Source organism: Rhodnius prolixus, unplaced genomic scaffold (genome assembly GCF_049639745.1).
Source record: "Rhodnius prolixus isolate KJV_2025 unplaced genomic scaffold, Rpr scaffold_5, whole genome shotgun sequence".
Classification (NCBI taxonomy): Eukaryota; Metazoa; Arthropoda; class Insecta; order Hemiptera; family Reduviidae; genus Rhodnius; species Rhodnius prolixus.
This window is the reverse complement of record NW_027411624.1, coordinates 18,624,695-18,643,405: the sequence shown is the minus strand read 5'-3', so window position 1 is coordinate 18,643,405 and position 18,711 is coordinate 18,624,695. Positions and strand designations below refer to the sequence as shown.

The 18,711-nt window shown below is 31.9% G+C and overlaps 1 protein-coding gene and 2 long non-coding RNA genes across 8 annotated transcripts in view; 2 read left to right on the top strand and 1 right to left on the bottom strand.

The window, feature by feature from the left end:
- LOC141457719 (polypeptide N-acetylgalactosaminyltransferase 5-like) overlaps window positions 1–18,711 on the bottom strand; it is a 32,605-nt gene that overhangs the window by 10,130 nt on the left and 3,764 nt on the right. For 2 of the 3 annotated variants that reach the window (XM_074134942.1, XM_074134943.1), the window contains exons 3-6: window positions 10,473–10,639; window positions 7,037–7,244; window positions 4,644–4,932; window positions 3,995–4,175 (exon numbers count right to left, since the gene is read on the bottom strand). In XM_074134942.1, coding sequence (XP_073991043.1) covers window positions 3,995–4,175; window positions 4,644–4,932; window positions 7,037–7,244; window positions 10,473–10,639 — 845 coding nt within the window. Of the gene's footprint in view, window positions 1–696; window positions 878–3,994; window positions 4,176–4,643; window positions 4,933–7,036; window positions 7,245–10,472; window positions 10,640–18,711 lie in introns of all 3 variants that reach the window. The other variant, XM_074134944.1, reaches the window with a different exon arrangement.
- On the top strand, window positions 876–4,172 carry LOC141457734 (uncharacterized). Of its 3 annotated transcripts, XR_012460503.1 has the most exons (3): window positions 876–3,173; window positions 3,251–3,643; window positions 3,943–4,172. It is a non-coding gene; the product is annotated as an uncharacterized lncRNA (long non-coding RNA). The 3 variants fall into 3 exon arrangements; XR_012460502.1 differs by having other exon boundaries at window positions 876–3,643; XR_012460504.1 differs by having other exon boundaries at window positions 876–3,643; window positions 3,920–4,172.
- On the top strand, window positions 9,408–10,681 carry LOC141457736 (uncharacterized). Of its 2 annotated transcripts, none has more exons than XR_012460506.1 (2): window positions 9,408–9,729; window positions 9,880–10,681. It is a non-coding gene; the product is annotated as an uncharacterized lncRNA (long non-coding RNA). The 2 variants fall into 2 exon arrangements; XR_012460507.1 differs by having other exon boundaries at window positions 9,408–9,790.

The following is an 18,711-nucleotide window of genomic DNA, read 5'->3' as shown; positions in this document are numbered from 1 at the left end:
TATGTAGTTATCTTTTGTTATGAAGTGATAAGTTTAGAATCTGTGTAAAAAAAGAGGCCTACAAAGTGTCTAAGGTAGGTTGAAAGAGATTCATTGAATCATTTTCGTCCAATGTTAATTCTAACAAGGGAGCGCAGAACTCAAGAATTTCATGCAACGTCTGCCAGCAACAGAAGATATGCTCTTATTTTTTACAGAATAAATTCTCGAACGGTCTTTTGATCATATAGTCGTATAGTTTTGTGAATGTAATGTCAGTCAGTCAATTTCTTAAAAGTCTGAATTTTTACTAAAAATTTTATCTTTAATGTAATGTACACAATTTAAATAGTTAACTTACTTGAACTTTTCAATTACAACCTAATTAGTAATTTAATTATGGTATAATTGGTTTACAGAAAAAAAGAAGATTTTTATCAGGGTTGCTGGCAGACGAAATCAAATAAATAAACTAATGTGCTCAAGTGCGGATTTTCATCAATACAAACAGTGAAGGTTTCATGTGATTTACTTGTGATAATAATAACAAACCAAAAAAAAAGCATTCAAATAAACGAAATAACAACAGAAAAAACTTAATAGAGGAAAGATTGCTGCTAAAAGGATCAAGGTTGGGATGAAGAAAATTAAGCAACACTTAAAGAGGTAAGGGATTTTTTTTTTTTAAAGTTCTTCAGCTCATGTTGGATCTCTGACCTGGATTAATGGAATAGTAGAATTGTCTCCATTCATCTAGCCAGACTTCAGCAAGCCTGGCATTGTTGTGATTCACAATTCTTGATGTTCCTCCAGGGAACGTGTAAGGAGTAGATTTCCGGAACACGTGGCCAACGTGTGAGCAAGTAGCTATCTCCAGTATACCGCCACACATCCATATCTAATTGATTAGCACATCGATAACAACACTACTTAAAACAACTCATACTAGATAACATAACATTCAATCATACACTTCATTCGCTCAATTAGCCCCAAAATAATAATACTTTTTGAGTGAGTAAAATACAGAAACTAACATCTAAATGAATGAGATAAAAAACAAATGTGAGATAAATTAAAATGTTACTTTCGCCGACAGTACTATATCAAACAATTACTGTATCTAATGCACTTCCAAATGTTTATTTAAATCGTTTTGAAACGCGCTACTACATCTGAAACGCCCAGAGCCTTTTTCAGAGCAAAACCAGCATCTGGATAATGGTCTCTCAATGCAGAGAACACTGTGTCCATCACCGAATAGTGAACTGTAAGAGGCTCCTAGGAAGAGAAAATCTAAAGGCAGCCAGACAGAATGGAATCAAGGATCACCAAGTGGAAATCCAGAGCAACAATTTAGATAATCTCTTCCCTTTTTTGGGGAGGGGGGCTGAAACCTTCTTTAATAAAAAAAAAAAACTCTGTCCAACAAATTTTATAAAAGACAAATGTAACTCACAATGTGCACCACATACAAACTGATATCACAATTAGTAAATCATCTCAGGGTTACTTGATTAGTTTATAACTTTAGATATTAGTGAAAATGAATTTCAATATAATTATGCAAATTACTAAGAGCATAAAAAGAGAAAATCAGAACGACTGAAAGCTTTGTACTAATTGTATTAGTAACATCAGTGGAAAAAATCGGAACAGTTTTGGGAATTTCGAAAAAATGGTTAATCATATAAACATTCATTATACTTAAATTAAGGAGGTTCCCGACGTCAACGGTTATTCAGATTAAACAAGCTGAGAATTCAGTACAGGATTCATTGTCTAGAGCATTTATTACATTTCATTTACTAGAAGGGCAAGCCAAAAAATATTCATTATTTTAATTAAAGAAATATAATGCTTAAAATCCTTTAATATAAACTTTTTTCCTCACCTATATTATATGAAAATTAAATAAAATAAATTCAATTCAATTTATGACTGAATTTATTTGCAAGGTTTGAAATAGATGGAAATGGTTTTTCACTATTATTTTTTTTTTTTTGGTGTAGCCTTACATATAAAATGATATAATAACAGGAACTGGCCATAAGAAAGGAGATTGCAATAAAATTTCTAGTTCATAAAAACTGTGCATTCATCTTCACTTGTATTCGAGAAAGAATCCACTTTTTATAATTTTTTAATGCTCCAATGGTTTTAACGCCAGAAGATAAGTGTTGTGGCACATTTGATTACACAGTTAAAAGAACATAACATTTTCTGTAAGATGATGATGTCATTTTGGCTATTATTGTAACAAAGGTTATCATTGGTGAACTTAAAATTTAACTGATGTAATACTTTAAAAAATATTCATCTTATACTATCACTGTGTTTTTTAAAGAAATAAACTGTCAAATCTCTTAAAATGTTTTTTAAATCTATGATGAGAATTCACGTGTAAGTTGATAAATTAAAATAAACTAAACAATCACAGACTGTATTTACCCACTACTTTTTACCGAAACTTTGAACTATGGCAACTAGGATTGTCAGCAGATGGTATAAACATTTTGTTAAGCAATCCAACGAGCGAGATATAAGTGTTTAGGAATGTGTCTAGTAAAACTGTTTTTTTAATGTATTTCCTGCATTCGATATAAAATTGAAATTTTAAAGAAGAGTTTCACACAACAACTCAGTAAATGTTTTCAATCACTCATTAAAATAGGAATTATTAGTTTCACTAATGCAATTCAATCGGAAAAGTGTAAAATTAAAGCAAAACGTAGACATTCAATGTCAGTATTCATGATAAAATCTATTTTTCACTTAAAATTCTTCTCAGTAAAATTCTTCATCTATCCATTATCAATATACTGAAGTAGAGTAACTACTACAGATAAAATTTCAAATCACATTATCTTGAGAGTTCAATTTAGAAAAAAAAAATGTAGTTCATTCCCAAAATAAAATAGAAATTATGTCAATGATTTTAAAGTCACTTATGTGAATATAATCTATTCCTTTCGCCACAATTGACGCACTTTTACTTTCACTTTTCCTATGCGCTATTTTTATTACGAAATTTAACAAACTATTCGCGTCTGTTAGAGCTGGCAAAACCCAGACATTTTCACGATGACCAGACCTACTTCCTAACCTCCTTATAACATGGATAACCTCCTTTATAACATAGATATTATATAAGTTATAAAAGCTATCTCTTCATAAATTTGGCATCCAAAATGGTAAGAATGCAACAGTTTTATTTTCACGATTCATCTTTAGGTGCAAATTTTGATTTGATTTGAATTTTGATGTACAGATGGAAAATTCAGAAGAAAAAATACTTTAGAAAATTAACTTAAATCAAAATTAATGGGAACCTGGCGGCAACTTGCGGAATGATTATATGCAACAAAATGTTACGCTAAATAAAAAGTAAAGCAAGAATTTCCTAAAATAAAGTGTAAATTGGAAATTTCTAATTAGTTTTCACAAAACAAAATGGTTAAAAAAGCAAAAATATGTGGCTTAAAAAGAATCTGGTTTGTAGCTGACTTAAATCGTATTGTTAGTAAAATAGTTAGTTTAAATAAATAAAAAAAAGTACACACAAAGACAAAATATAAATATCTGGAGCATTCCAAAGCGCTGAATGAGTTCCGACGATTGTTCAACTCCATGCAAGAGAAATTACAAGTATTTGAATTTCAAGGTACGTTTTTTTTACTTTCAAAGTTTTTAAGTATTAGTAGCAAGTTCTACACATATTATTTACAATGTGTAACATTCGTAAAATTGTTAAAAATAAAAGAAAAAGTTTATTCGGGAAGAGGAACTCGGAAATGAAAAAAATGATAGGAAGATAAATGGGTATTATTATTATTATTTTTTTTTTTGATGAATTAAAAAACAAAGATACCAATGTTACACATATTTGTTAGTAGACAATTATTATTTTTTTAAGATACTGTTTAATATTATTTTTGAGAAAAACAAAAATCATTGCTGAAGGGCTGCAATAACGGTTGAAAAAAGCCTGCTGCCCTGAGCGGATGTGGTGTACCTGGATTCATAGCGTAATAGAAATCCCGCCATTCGTCCATCCATACTTCAGCTACTCTAGCCGCATTATGCAGTACTATCTTAGAGACACCTCCAGGAAATGTATATGGGGATTTGTCCCTGAAGACGTGTCCAACATGGGAACAAGGAATTATCTCCAGAATACCACCGCACTGCCATACCTAATTTTATATTTTTTAGTTTATTTTTCACACTACCTTTGTTAAGTTTTATAATTATAACTTTTTTTGCGTCCATAATTTATTTTTGTTTTTAATCCATAATTATTATCTTACAAGGTTTGTTTGGTACGTGGGTAGGTCGTTCCGTCTTTCTATTGTCCTGGATTATTTATTTTTTAATGGAAAACTCAAAAAATTATCAGTATAAATGCAATAAGATTGTTAAATTATATAATTTTTATGATTCTCCATCCTCTGTTTTCTGAATTCATTTTATTTTAAAAATACTTCAACTAACAAAAATAAATAAAATAATATTTTTTTAAAATTAATTTATCCAGGTTAAATTAAACAATGCCCTACAATAATACTATTCATTTTGCTAATATAACGATTATTATTACCATTATCATTTATTATTACGATCCAAAAAAAAAGGTAAAAATAAATATTATACACAATACTAACCCTGAATGACATTTCCAAATTTTCACCACCCCAAATATCCATTCCTTCGTCATAAGCACCTAATTCATAAAAATACTCTCTATCTATTGAAAATAGACCTCCGGCCATTGTTGGTGTCCTTAAAGGTGCAGTTCGATCACCACCACGCCTTTCCATTTCACGCTGAGGCACTCTATACCATCGGAAATTCAATTTCCAGTTAAAACCACCCCATGTCATATCGGAAGCAGTAATATATTCAAATGTTTCATCTGAGAGTACATCTATGATTGGGCAGACGACTGTTTTTCTAGAAAAAAAAAAAAAAATAGCAATACAATGTTGATGAAACAATACAATGATGTAAAATGGTCATAAATATAAATAATCTTATATTTAACTGAGCGATGGCAGAAATAATAGCACAATTAAAACAATTATTCCATAATGTTTTATAAGGGTTAGATATAACATGGAAGTTTCTATAATAATTATTTTCATGGTAAATTGGTTCTAGAGAAGTTTATTCTTTGATCCATTTAGTTAATTTGTTTTTCAACTGTTATTATATACGGCTGATGTAACTAACTTCTATTAACATTTTTTGTGCAAATTAAAAAATAATCTATTCTAATGTTCGGAATAATTAGAATACTTATCTAGGCAATAAAGAAAGTAAAGATTATCGAGGTGAATACGTAGTATTAAAGAATGTATGATGGTTGGAATAGGTTAAAAGGCTTTAACTTGAAAGTAACCTAGAGATAGAAATAATTTTTTTTTTCAAATTTTAGATAATTTAGTGATTATAATGTAGGTTATTATAATAAACAAGATTGAAGAAGATTTGAAGAATAGGATCTACGAGGTCTGTAAATTAAGTAATGGGACTGATTTTTTAAAATTTTTGTATTCAAAAAGAATTACAATTCATATTGTCACCTTCAAAATAACTTCTTTCTGAAGCCACACAGCACTGGAGACGTTTCTTCCACTCCTCATAGCAGTGCTCGAACTCCAATACTGGAATAGCCTTCAGCCGTTTGAATGTTTTCGACTGTTTTGTTTCAGACTTGGGCACAATGCAACGGAAACTCTTGCTAAACTTCAGCAGGCCTACGGAGATAGTGTTTTGTCAAGAGCCCAGGTTTTTCGGTGGTTTAAGGCATTTTCAGGAGGAAGAGAGTCGATTGAAGAAGAACCACGAAGCGGAAGGCCTTCATCTTCAAGGTATCCGATGAAAATGTCGATAGAATCCGGGATCTTATGTGTTCAGATCGCCGGTTGACAGTCAGAATGATCGGGGAAGAGTTAAATTTGACTCACACCACCGTTCATCAAATTTTGACCAATGAATTGGGGATGAGCAAAAATCTGCGCAAAAATGGTTCCAGAAAACCTTTCTTTTTTGGAGTTTTTGGGCAGTAAAAACATTCCTGTGGCTCCTCAGCCTCCTTATTCGCCTGACTTGAGTCCTTGTCACTTTTTTCTCTTCCCGAAGTTGGAAAATCACCTCAAGGGAACTCATTTTGGGACAATCGAAAACATTCAAACGGCTGTAACCGACCAGCTGAAGGCTATTCCAGTATCGGAGTTCGAGCACTGCTATGAGGAGTGGAAGAAACGTCTCCAGCGCTGTGTGGCTTCAGAAAGAAGTTATTTTGAAGGTGACACTGTAGAATTGTAATTCTTTTTGAATAAAAAAAATTAAAAAAATCTGTCTCATTACTTAATTTACAGACCTCATAATAAAGCCAATTTGACCTTGTAATTATTTCATACACAATAGAAAAAGGAAGTAAAAGTCACAAGAAACTAAAATTATTTTTTCCGACATCCAAACATCCGATTTAATTTTGGAAAGTCCGTAGAAAGAAGAGATAAATTTAGTGTAGACAATTTTCGTCCAAGCTTACAACTAGGTAGGAAGGTTCTTTAACACTAGGTAACCAAAAATTAAGCAATGTGTACATTAAATACTCACTTTATTCTGAGACTGTTATTGCCAAGAAGTCGCTAGTATAATCCTAAATATGTATAAGTAACAATGACAATAAATGATTCTACTAAACACTCACTAACTGAGAGAAGCTACCCAGCGGTAATACTCCATACATCTCTAGGATTAACTACTCTCTCTCTCTTTACAAGAGAGAATATCGAATTTTTCAATTAAACTTGAACTTGGTCATTCATAAATGATTTTATCGGAAATGAAAAAAACATTCGAGTGGTTGTTTAACTGTGTGAGTAAACTTCATTAGTTTAACAGCCTTAATGAGAACTTAAATTTACATTTCAGGAAAAAAGTTCTAAAAGATTATAATTACGAATTTAATGCATAAAATTTTACACTCATAAATATGATAAATATTTATATAAACATGGGTAAGTAAATTTAAATAATTAATTACCTATTTTGTACAATTCTTGCAAGTAATGGCTCCAACCATCCTTCGGCACATTCACAATGAGCATCCAAAAAAGTAATAACTTGACCTTTGACATGTTTAGCACCAAGTAATCTTGCTCTAATTAGACCAGATCTTTCTTCAGTTCTTAGTACATGTACAGGTACTGGAAGTGTAGCTACATAATCCTCTAATTGTTTTCCTAAATGTTCTGAAATCAGAAATAATTTTTTTTAAAAAATTACTGCGATAAAAATTTCTTATTATACTTTTTGATTGATCTATTCCAGTGCTTTATTCATTTCAATGTAAGAAGGAATTATCCCATTTCATCTCCTGTTCGAATTAACTGAACGCCCCATATACCTTTCGCTTAATCTAAATATTTCCTCTTCGTTATTTTATATCATCCTTAATTTCCAATGATACACACATTTCTGCTTCGACAACTAACAAAAGATTAAATTTAGATAACTTAAAGCAAAGCAGATTAAATAGAGTAAGAATTATAATAGAAATTACAAAAGAATCAAAAAAATTGAAAAACCATATTCTGTCACAACAAAATAAAAAATGGGTATATCAATAGAGATAAGGAAAGAATAATTGAAAGTGAAAACAATATTTCTGTGTACTTCTACAAGAAGGGGAAGAAATAAATGGAGATATGGGGAGCAATGAAGGAAATGAAGAACCTCTATGTTCAAAAAGGGGTAGCACGAAAGTTTACAAATGAAAATGAAACATAATGAAACAACATGAAACTTCCTCAGGCACAACTAATCACAGTAGAACCTCGATTAACCGTCCCTCGGTTAACCTGGATTCAGATTAACCGGGATCATGTTGAGTCTTCATAAGAACACACCTGGATCGGCGCCGAAACCAAAGGGTAATTTTCGGTGGCGACAGGAAAATGTTTTGTCTTCCGTTGTAACAAATTGTAGGCGAGGCAGCAACTCTTTTAGACCTGATTTTCTTGAAGGGTCATTATGTATGTATTTAAAAACCCAAAATATGGTGCAATTAGTACTGAATTTCTTGTGATTTACCACGGTCTTACAAAAGACCATGGGATTTACGTGTTTCAACTTAACGGTTATATGTAATATTTTTATGGAAAATAACCGACATTATTTTAATCTTCCCAGAGAGCAGCCTAATCTTAAGCTAGTCTTCAGTGTTAATCAGAAAACATCTTTTGTTTGCCCTTTCGGTCGAATTTTTATTTACTTACGCAATGGAATCCGTTAAGAAAACTGGTACTAAACGTAAACGTATACACCCGTATTATACATACATACTTATATACATATGTACATTCATTGGTACAAATGTACTATGTAATACTGTGTATGTATTCGGTTTAACCGGGATTTCAGTTTTCCGGGGAGGTCAGCCCGGTTAATCGAGGTTGTACTGTACAGCGAACGATGCCGGTGTGTTTTAAAACATTTGTACCATCAATATGCTAAAGTTTTTGCCTCTAATCATCGGCTAATATATTAAAAAAAAATCTTAATCAAACAGTAATTTAAAGTTAAAAGTATGTGTATAAATTCTGAATCATCTATGCTCCGACATTTAAATATCCGGGAACCTAGCTTTCCAAAACCTTATGGATCTACCGAAATGGACTTAGTAAGTTATACTAACAAGAAAGAGAGAGAGAGAAAAAAAACCTCATTTGTATTATAAGTTCAATTACTTGGAGTTAGAAAAAATAATAAGCTTTAAAACCAAAGAGAGAATTCGCACTGTTTACAACTAGAGTATTTCTGTATGAATCAGCGAAGTTGATAAATGTATGCCTAAGCTGGACATCTCTAAGTTTCTGAAGAACACCCCTTAGACAACAGAACTAACTAGAACTACTGACTAGATAAGGAAATGAGGGATGAGAGATGGTCCATAATTTTTACAATACTAATTAAGCAAAAGAAATGAGGGCGAAGTGCTGAGGATGTAATAGAAAAGCGATAGAGATTAGTATAATAGAAAATTTTGGAATGAATCGGCACATAAAAGGATATCAATGTTTAAAAAAAAAACAGTACAATATTAATTAAGAATAAAAAAAATGTAGTCCAACATTAAACTATGATATTATCTTGACAAATTCATGACAAATATTTTACCAATTAACTATACAATTAATATTAAAATAGATAAATATAATTACTGATATTCATTAGTAACTAACTGTTAAAGTCATAACCAAAAACAATTTATTTTATCACTTTACGAGCAAGTTTTCGAAAGCAAAGGAAATTGGAAAGAATAAAGGAATGGCGACTGTCAGATTTTCCCACAACTTTTGCTCTACTTTTTACTTTCTTTTGTTAATAATATTAATCAAGGCTAAACACTCAAAAGAAGGAGTATGGGAATTAATTAACAACTTCAAATTATAAAGGAGGCAGAATAAAATACAATCACATGTACAATCGTAAGTGTGTAGGTTTTAATCGTGGGTGAAATTTTTTATAAATAACACTGTGATTACAAAATTATAAATGTTTAAATAGACTTCTATGAATGTTATTTCCAAAAGATGTGGTTAACAAATTTATTTATCACATTACGGTTGTAAAAGAAAGAAAATAAAATTACTACAATTTATAAAGGGTGTGGCCAGGTAATATAGGCCATATTGAATAAGTTAGTACCACCACACCTCATTTTTGACAAAAAAAGTAAATAAATTGTATATAAATAATATTTCCAATTCAGATTCTCAACATTTTTCCAGAAATGGTTATTTTAAAATTATTTAATATATTTTTTCTCTCACTTTAATATATGTTCGCATCTCACATAATATCTTTATCTCTTTGTAAAAATAGTTGAATGCATCAAGTATATCCTAACAGTAAGTGAAAACATGGAAGTCCATAAGGGATAAAATATGAAAAACATCAAATATGGCGCAAGGACAACTGTAACAGTCATTAATGCTTCCTTAGCTTCTTCTACTCCACGAACAAGATTCTCACAAACTGGGATGAAAGTTACACGTGTTTGACAACAGATACAATATCTTGCCTAGCAAAAATTTAGTGGAACTTGTGTTCACTCATTTTTCTATTAAGAAATGGGCAAGATAAGTTTACCAGTAGTGCCTGTAAGGCTGATTCAACCTCTTTAGTTTCCTAAAGTAATCACAAGAAATAAAACCACGAGTAAACCAAGATTGCAGCTAGCTCCTCTCACTTCGTGGACTGCACTAAGCTTAGTTTTAGAAATGTCAAAAAAAGCTTTACTCTTAACATAAAATATAACTCTGTATTTCCTAAATACTGTATATTATTATGTAATAATAGATAGGACTTGTAGAAAAAAAGTTGCTATACATTCTTACAATTACATTTAATTAATAAAACTTAATACATTCATAAACAATAAAATTATTGAATAAAATTGATTACAAATAATTTACCTCTTTCACTTGCATCATCCACTAGTATTATCTCTTTTAATAATGGTCTAGGAGATCTATTTATAACACTCCAAACGGTTCTTAACAATGTCGACCACGCTTCGTTGTGAAATACTATAACAATACTTGTAGTCGGTAATAGGCGAGGATAAGTCTTTTCTTTACACCTGTAAAAATAAAACAAAATAAAGAAATTAAAACATTCAAAATTATTGTTAACAGGATTTTAATTTATAAAACAGTTAAAAGAGAATATTTTCCCATAAAAGCGAAAGATTAACGTTAAGTTTAAAAAAGATAAGAAAGTTGGTAAATTCTGTGGGACAAAACAAACGAATCCAAGGCAATATGTTGCAGCAAGAGTATTGCAATACGTTCGGAATATTGAATAGTGGTGTTATTATTGTTTGGAGTTGACTGTTAGCAATTTATAAAATAACATTTTTAACTGGGAATGTGTAATAAATCAAGTGTTAAAAATAAGCAAGAAAATAAAAATGGAATAAGAAAAAGATTATGTGTGTTCCAGATCACACTTGGTCAACTATTCATTATGCGCATCGTGCATTATGCATTACTGTTGCATGGAACGCATACATATGTAAATTACTAAAAACAAATTTTCAAATATGTTAAAGTATTTATAGATCAAGTGGTGAAAAATTTCTTATTATACAGAAAAATATCTTTGTAGTTCATTGTTCTGCCGATAGGAAAAGATAATGTGACTGTTCAGAACCAAATTAGTGCGGACACAACGAATCAAACATATATTCAGTTGTGTTTTTTTTTTTTTTTTTTTTTTTGCTTTAAGGATATCCTGAGAATTTATGGTACTCAAAACAAAAATACCTAAATAAATAATAAATATAAAAAACAAATGACATCAAGGCCAATCCCAAGGGCACAGATTAGCTATAGTTTCTCCAGACTACAACATAAAAACCTTGGAAATGAAAAAAGGGTAAGAAATTTCTAAGTTTTCTGGTTTCATAACTTTTGAGCTTTAAAGCTTTTAAAAACTGGTAATCTATTAAGAAGAGGTTTCGAAGCGCTCAACTGCTGAATTTCAATGAAATCTGCACTTTTTCACCTACCTAAGGTTCGTGGTAAAGTTTATTACCACTGTTTTGAACAAAGTAATCGAAACCAACTTTTCTATGGTAACCGGTATAGTGAATCGTTATTCTTTGCAGACTTTTAAAAGGCATACTGCTTTAAAGATGGTAAATAATTGGGCAAGCAGTATCAGTAAAGCCTTTTTCGACGCCGAAAAATAGAATCAGTATCCTTTAAGATTTTAGAGGCCACTAAGTCTTTAATGTCAACATTAACAAATTTATTATCCTTATCATATTTTGTGCCAAACTCTGATTCTAGGATCTCTAAAATGGAAAATGAAAATTAAAATTATGTATGGGCAAAATGCAAAATTAAGGCTTTAATCTATTTAATCAATTTTCTCAATTGATTAAATATCGATTTATTTGCTCTAGAATATCAGTTTCCTCAAGAATTATCCTCTTTTTTGACAGACATGTTTACAACCATGAGATACACCTCTCTCTGTCGTTTATCGTGATAGCTATCAGTAATGAACGCTATCAGCTGAGTTGAGATGTTCCAAGGTCTCTCTCTGTCTTCTTCGATATTCCTCTCAAAGTGCTTTCATCCCCTAATGCATCCAATGAGTGACAAATTTAAAAAGACTTGGTTTAAATCTGATCCTGAATTTAACATTATATCCTGTGTTGGAAGTCAATACGGTTAAGTGTTTCCAGGTATGTATAATGGGTATAGCTTTTGTTCCTCAGGAGGACAAAAAATATTTATTTCCATTATGGCTCAATTAATTTATAAAAATTCCCTGGTTCGTAACACTTTCTCTTTTATTAGCAGGAGCAATATAAGTGAGATCAATTAAATATTTCTTCTAAATCCCAATGAATCATTAAACCCCTCAATTATTCCTCTTCTTGCTCGGCACTATAGCACATCGGTGGGCCTAGGCCTCCTCGATACGCTTCCACCAGTCCTCTCTATTTAATGCGGCAGCTTTCCAATTGCGGGTGTTCAGCATGTTCTTGGAGTCCTCGCTAACACTATCAACCCATCGTAACCTAAGGCGTCCAACTCTTCTTGAGCGCTGCAAATTTTTACTCCATTACCTTTCTGGGCATTTCACTGCCCGCAATTCTAATTATATGGCCTGCTCAACGCAACCTACTTAATTTTATCACTTTAATGATGTCCGGGGCCTGGAATAGGTGTATCAGCTCCGCATTAGGTCGCCTTCTCCAGGACCTAGTTGGTCCCATATATTCGGCGAAGAATCTTTCTTTCTAAGCTTAATAAAAGTTTTTCATCGGCTTTCGTTATTACCCAGACTTTTGATCCGTAAGTGAGAACAAGCCGATTGAGCGTCTTATCCCTCTACAATCTACTTTCGTATTCCAAGATACAAAGTTTACTCTTTATGTGTCGGCCGATCCCAAAAGAACATTTGTTTTATTAGAAATGTCAACGATGACTGATCAGAAAATTTTGCACTAGGAATTTGATGGCATTGAGGGTTGTTTTGTAGTGGACGGACGGCACCTTGATATGATGGTGGCTCAGGTGTACTCCCTTTACGATCAGATTAGAAGATAGAAATGAAACTGTTGGTCTGAATATTATTTCTTATTAATTTAAAAAGTTTTTTCAAACAAGACTTTCGGCAACAAGTCTTCCATACCATTCTCAAGTTGTAACTGAAATCTATAAAATAGAATAAAGAACTAGTAATTACTGATAATCCTTCAAGAGATTATTCTACTAAATCCTAATGAAAATTGAATACAAGGATACAATAATAATATAAAGTCCAATCATTACAGGATCTTATCGCAGAGCGATAACAAATCTTCTTCAATTCGAAAAATAAAAAATCTATTTCGAAATAAGGTAGAGTCTAAATAAGTAGATTTATAAATGGTAACTGAAAGTAAAAATACATAGGAATTGTTTACAAAAGAATTTTTATAACATTCATTTTATCATTTAAATTCTTACATCTTGGAAGAAGAGTCAGTCAAAAGGGAAAGTAACAAGGTTGTGTAAATGTCATCATAGCCACGTCAAACGGGGGAAGATTATTGAATCACTAAAGCATCTTTATAAAATCGTAAGGAAATATAGTGGTTTCTAAAAATCATAATTCTGGTAAAAAAAAACGTAAAAAAAAGCGTAGCATTTGACCTTGTTTATAAAAATTAAACAAAAAATAAATAAATATAAATCCCCCTCAAGAGAATATCGTAGGAGTAATGTATGTGACAAGGAAGTATAGTTAAAAAATAAAAAAGTTTTTATCTAGAATAAAAGTAAAATTAGCCGTCAATAATTTAGAAAGAAACTAACGTGCCAAAATGCAACATTCCGAAGAAATACCGCAGTTTTGAAGCTTTTAACATTAACATCAATAGTAAATGGGAAAATTATCTGGTGTTTACTTTCACACTATAGTTTTATTACACATGATAACAATAACTCAATTATTTCCCTGAAACTTTAAATTTTAGCAAAAATTCGTTATTATAACAGAAAAAGAAAGCATAGCAATGCTAATTTTTTTCAACGCCAGATGTCCAAGTCTCTCAAATAAGATGACGTGGACGGAGGCGATTAGCAAACGTACTTAACTGTAAATGCTTATTCTTAAAAGCTATGAAGTTGTGTAGTTTTCTATTAGATGAGTAACTCTTTATTATTTTTTTTAGAGAACCACTAATTATTTTTAATGACAGATTAGTATTTTAATTTGGTAGCAATGATTTTTTTTATTACAATTTTGTGTATTACTTCTTATTTGACACATTGTACTCTCTATCCACTTTTTCTTTATTTACTACCTTCTCTTCCCTTTAATTAGAAGAAATGATTTTTCTGTTTTTATAATTATGTATTTCTGATTTTTACTCATTTATTTATTTTATTTTATTGTATTTTTATCTTAGTTTATTGTATTTTTATCTTAGTTTATTGTATTTTTATTTTACTTTATTTTATTTATTTTTTCCTCTCTATTAAGAATTTATGTTTGTTTTTCTTATTTCACTTATTGTATTCTCAGTCAGAAATTACTATTGTCTCTTCTCCCTCACTGTATTCTGACCCGAATCTTTACTTCCATCAATTCATGTTCTTTTAATATTATGTTATTTTATTCACGTTTAACCTACAATAATTATATTTTGTTTAAAATGTAACATATTAGTGCCAACTCCACTATAACATACATTTTGTATAAATTAGATGTAATAAAAATCCAAGGCCTAAATTGGCACCACAACCTTCCTAGCTTTGAGGGTCTCGTATTATTCTTCTCTTATGATATAAAGAGGGTGGAAGCGAACGTTGTCCAAAAATGGCGCTTTAGAAAAGCAATTAAGGACTAATTAAAACAAATTTTCTGTGGAAGAAATTTTCAAACATGGACAGCTCAGAAGTAGTAAGTATATGAAATTTATGGAATTCAAAAAGAAAGAAGAATATTACCAAATTCAGTCATACTTTGATTTAGTTTTTTGCCAAGCTTAAGACCTATGGACTAGGTCATCTTCAGTCAGGGCTTATGCTTATTAACAATTGATTTTTTTCAACACTACTATATCTAAGGAAGGTCTTCTGTCCTTTGTTTACGTCACTAAGAAGTCAGGACAAAAGACAGTCCACCACAACCTTATTTGGATTTAACATATTTTTATTCACGCAAATAAGCCCCAATAATTGATCATTCAAATTATTTTTTAATAAAAGATAACTAATATTTAGGTATAACGTCTTAGTTATACCATTAAAAAAAAAAAAATTAGTCGAGGAAGAATTCTTTCTGGTCAATGAGCACTTAGAACGGTGCATGAAAGTTAGGCAACATTCGGTGATGCAGAGAGCAGTAATACTTTTTAATCCTTTCTACGCTTAACGTAGATCCATCTTTATTTTTAAAAAGTTGTTGGGGATGTTTTAAAAATAAATGTTTTTTTTTTTTTTTTAAGCAAATGTTTACACACTCTTACTGCGCAGAGGTAGAATGTGGAATATGCAGGATAATAAAATGTGAGAAATAAAGCCAACGTAAGAGTGATATTTAAGCGATGTTTAAAGAAACTTCGCTGATTAGACCAATAGTGTGCTATGGAGCCGAAACATGGACCCTGAAAGTTTCAGACCAGTTGGCCCTAAGGGTCTTTGAAATGAAGATACTCAGGCACATGGCTTGATAGGAAGAATAGAGAACTTGATGAACTCACGGGGGCATGAGAATATAGTTAGGTTTGTCAAATCGAGAAGAATTAGCTGGCTTGTGCATATAGAGTGATTACCAGAGGGACTGATGACAAGAAAAGTCATAAAAGAACTAGATGGTTGAGAAATGTGGAGCAGGACTTAATCAGACTTGGAGCGACTGCATGGAGGACGAAGGCGTTGGATCGGGATACGATGAATAATATGCACCTGTAATAGTTTTACCCTTTTCCAGATAGTCGATGAGGATTATTCCTTGCGAATCCCAAAAGACAGTCGCCATAATCTTTCCGGGCGAAGGAACGGTCTTCGCCTTTTTTGGCGCAGATTCCCCCTTGGTAACCTATTGTTTAGATTGTTCTTTGGTCTCAGGAGTGTAGTGATGTATCCATGTTTCATCCACAGTGACGAACAGACGCTTAAAGTCCTGCGGATTCTTCTGGAACAGCTGCAAACCGTCCTTGCAACACTTCACACGATTTCGTTTTTGGTCAAGCGTGAGCAATCGCGGCACCCATCTTGCGGATAGCTTTGTCATGTCCAAATGTTGATGCAAAATATTATGTACCCGTTCATTCGAGATGCCCACAGCACTAGCAATCTCACGCACCTTCACTCTTCTGTCATCCATCACCATATCATGGATTTTATCAATGATTTCTGGAGTAGTAACCTCAACAGGGCGTCCAGAACGTTCAGCGTCACTTGTGCCCATATGGCCACTCCGAAAATTTTGAAACCACTTATAAACTGTTCTAATCGAAGGTGCAGAGTCACCATAATGTTTATCAAGCTTCTCTTTAGTCTCCTGAGGCGTTTTGCCTTTCATAAAGTAGTGTTTAATCAACACACGAAATTCTTTTTCGTCCATTTTTTGAAAATCACTCGACTTCCTCGATTCAAACGAATGCCAAACACAAAGAAATAGACCGATCTGGCTGAAACTTGGTGTGTGTTCTTCCAAGAGATGCTACTAACTAAACATAACCTCGATACGCGCCAGTAGTGCTATCTCTCTGACTTTGCACGGACTTTTCAAACGACCCTCGTACATGATGTTTGTACGCTTAAGATGGTTACTAAAATAAAATATGCAAAAGAATATAGTATTTCGGCTTAGATCTTTATTTCGAAAGTTACGGCACGAGTTGCAATAATCTTGCCATTCATAAGCAACAGAAAAAATAAAAAAAATAAAATATTAAAGTTAATAAAAATAACAAACTGGTCAAGGAAGAACTGGGAACTAGTATATATTTCGAAAGACCTTCTAAAATAAAAGGTTAAAAAAAGGTGCTTGGTAATTCTAACCACAAATGCTTTTTTTTGGAACCATTATTTACTGAAGATTTTTTTAGTAAATAACTAGAAAGTACTAAATTCTCTAGAAAAATAATAATTTAAAATATAAGTGAATAGTCAATAAGTCATGGCGACTGAGTCATGTTTATAATTATTCACGAATTTAGTTTTTATTTATACTTTGAAGAACTATTAAATATGAGGTTTTTAATCCCTGTATATTTGATAATGTGATTTTATTTTTTTATATTCCAACATTTATTATCCGTTAAAATTTCCTAGATCGCTGGTTGTTTATTCATCTGGCTTTTTCAAAGATTTTCGTGTCTTTTCTTAGACAAGCTATCATTACCATAACTGCGAGCCTTGACCGCCCATACAGTAATGTAAGACAGAAAAAGAAAGGGAAGGATGATCTAACGGAGTTCCGTAGATAGTGGAACGCACAGATACACTCTTTTAATCACCACTTAAGAAAACAATTTGTATACTGATTCTAATCTTAATTTTGTTTACACGCCGTAGGCCGGTAGTGAATAGTTTTTGTTCAAATTAATGGTGTAATTCCCTTCTGTGGAGTAAGGAAGTTAAACACCTAGGGTTTGTTGAGACTCCAAATTAACTTTCACAAAACACAAACTCAGTGTGCGATAAAGCGGTAGGAATTATGTGCAGTCTCTTTCCTCTGTTAAACCGCAACTCTAATTTAGAATTTTTTAATAAAAAACTAATTTACTATCTTTATATCCGTCCAGTACTCTTATATCCGGCTCTTGTGTGGTCCAACACTTGTTGCACCAACTACGGGAAGTTACAAAGAGTCCAAAACAAATGATTAAGGCTAGTTGGGTCATATCCCCGATGGACACCCACAGACTACATGTAGCACTTGATGTTGCCAGCGTGTCTACATTTATCTATGGGGCCACGGAAAAATTTGTAACTGTGTACATAGTCCTTACATTGTTGATTACAACTTAAGTTCACTCACTTATAAAAAATATAAGCATAAAAGGTTTAAGCGAATCTTGCTTTAATTAACTGTATATAGTAAAGTTTTTTTCAAGTTTTTCTTTGCCTTAGTATTAAGACAGATTAACCAATGTAAATATTAAAGTTGTGAAGAGTATATAGGCACTGCAGCCTGAAACCTCCTTTTGTATTTATATTTGTACAACTGTTTTTAAATTGTAAATAAACTTTTCAATTTCAAAATTTCAATAAATAATAATTATTTAAATTTAGATTTTATAAACAATTACTCTCTCTAAAACCTTGACTGCGTCAAGACGAATTCGATATAGCCTACGAGACGTAACTACAAGACATGACTACAGTAAGTACCAATAAATAATTGATGGTTCAGTGTTTCCCCCCCTTCTTCAAACTTGGTAATTGATTTCTGGCCTTTAAGTCTGTGCAGCAAGTTTTAAATGCTTGATTTTCTCAGAAGAGTGGGGATTTGAGCTCAGCAGAGAAAAGAAGGTAAAAACAGGGAATGCTCGTGGTTTTAGAGTAAGGATGTCAGTTTATATAAATAAGAAGTTGCATCCACTACCCTATACGCAGCAGAGACCTGGTGCAATACCAAAAAACACCTTACTCTCAGGGAAAGTACAGAATAACGAGAAGGACTCGGTTAAAGAGC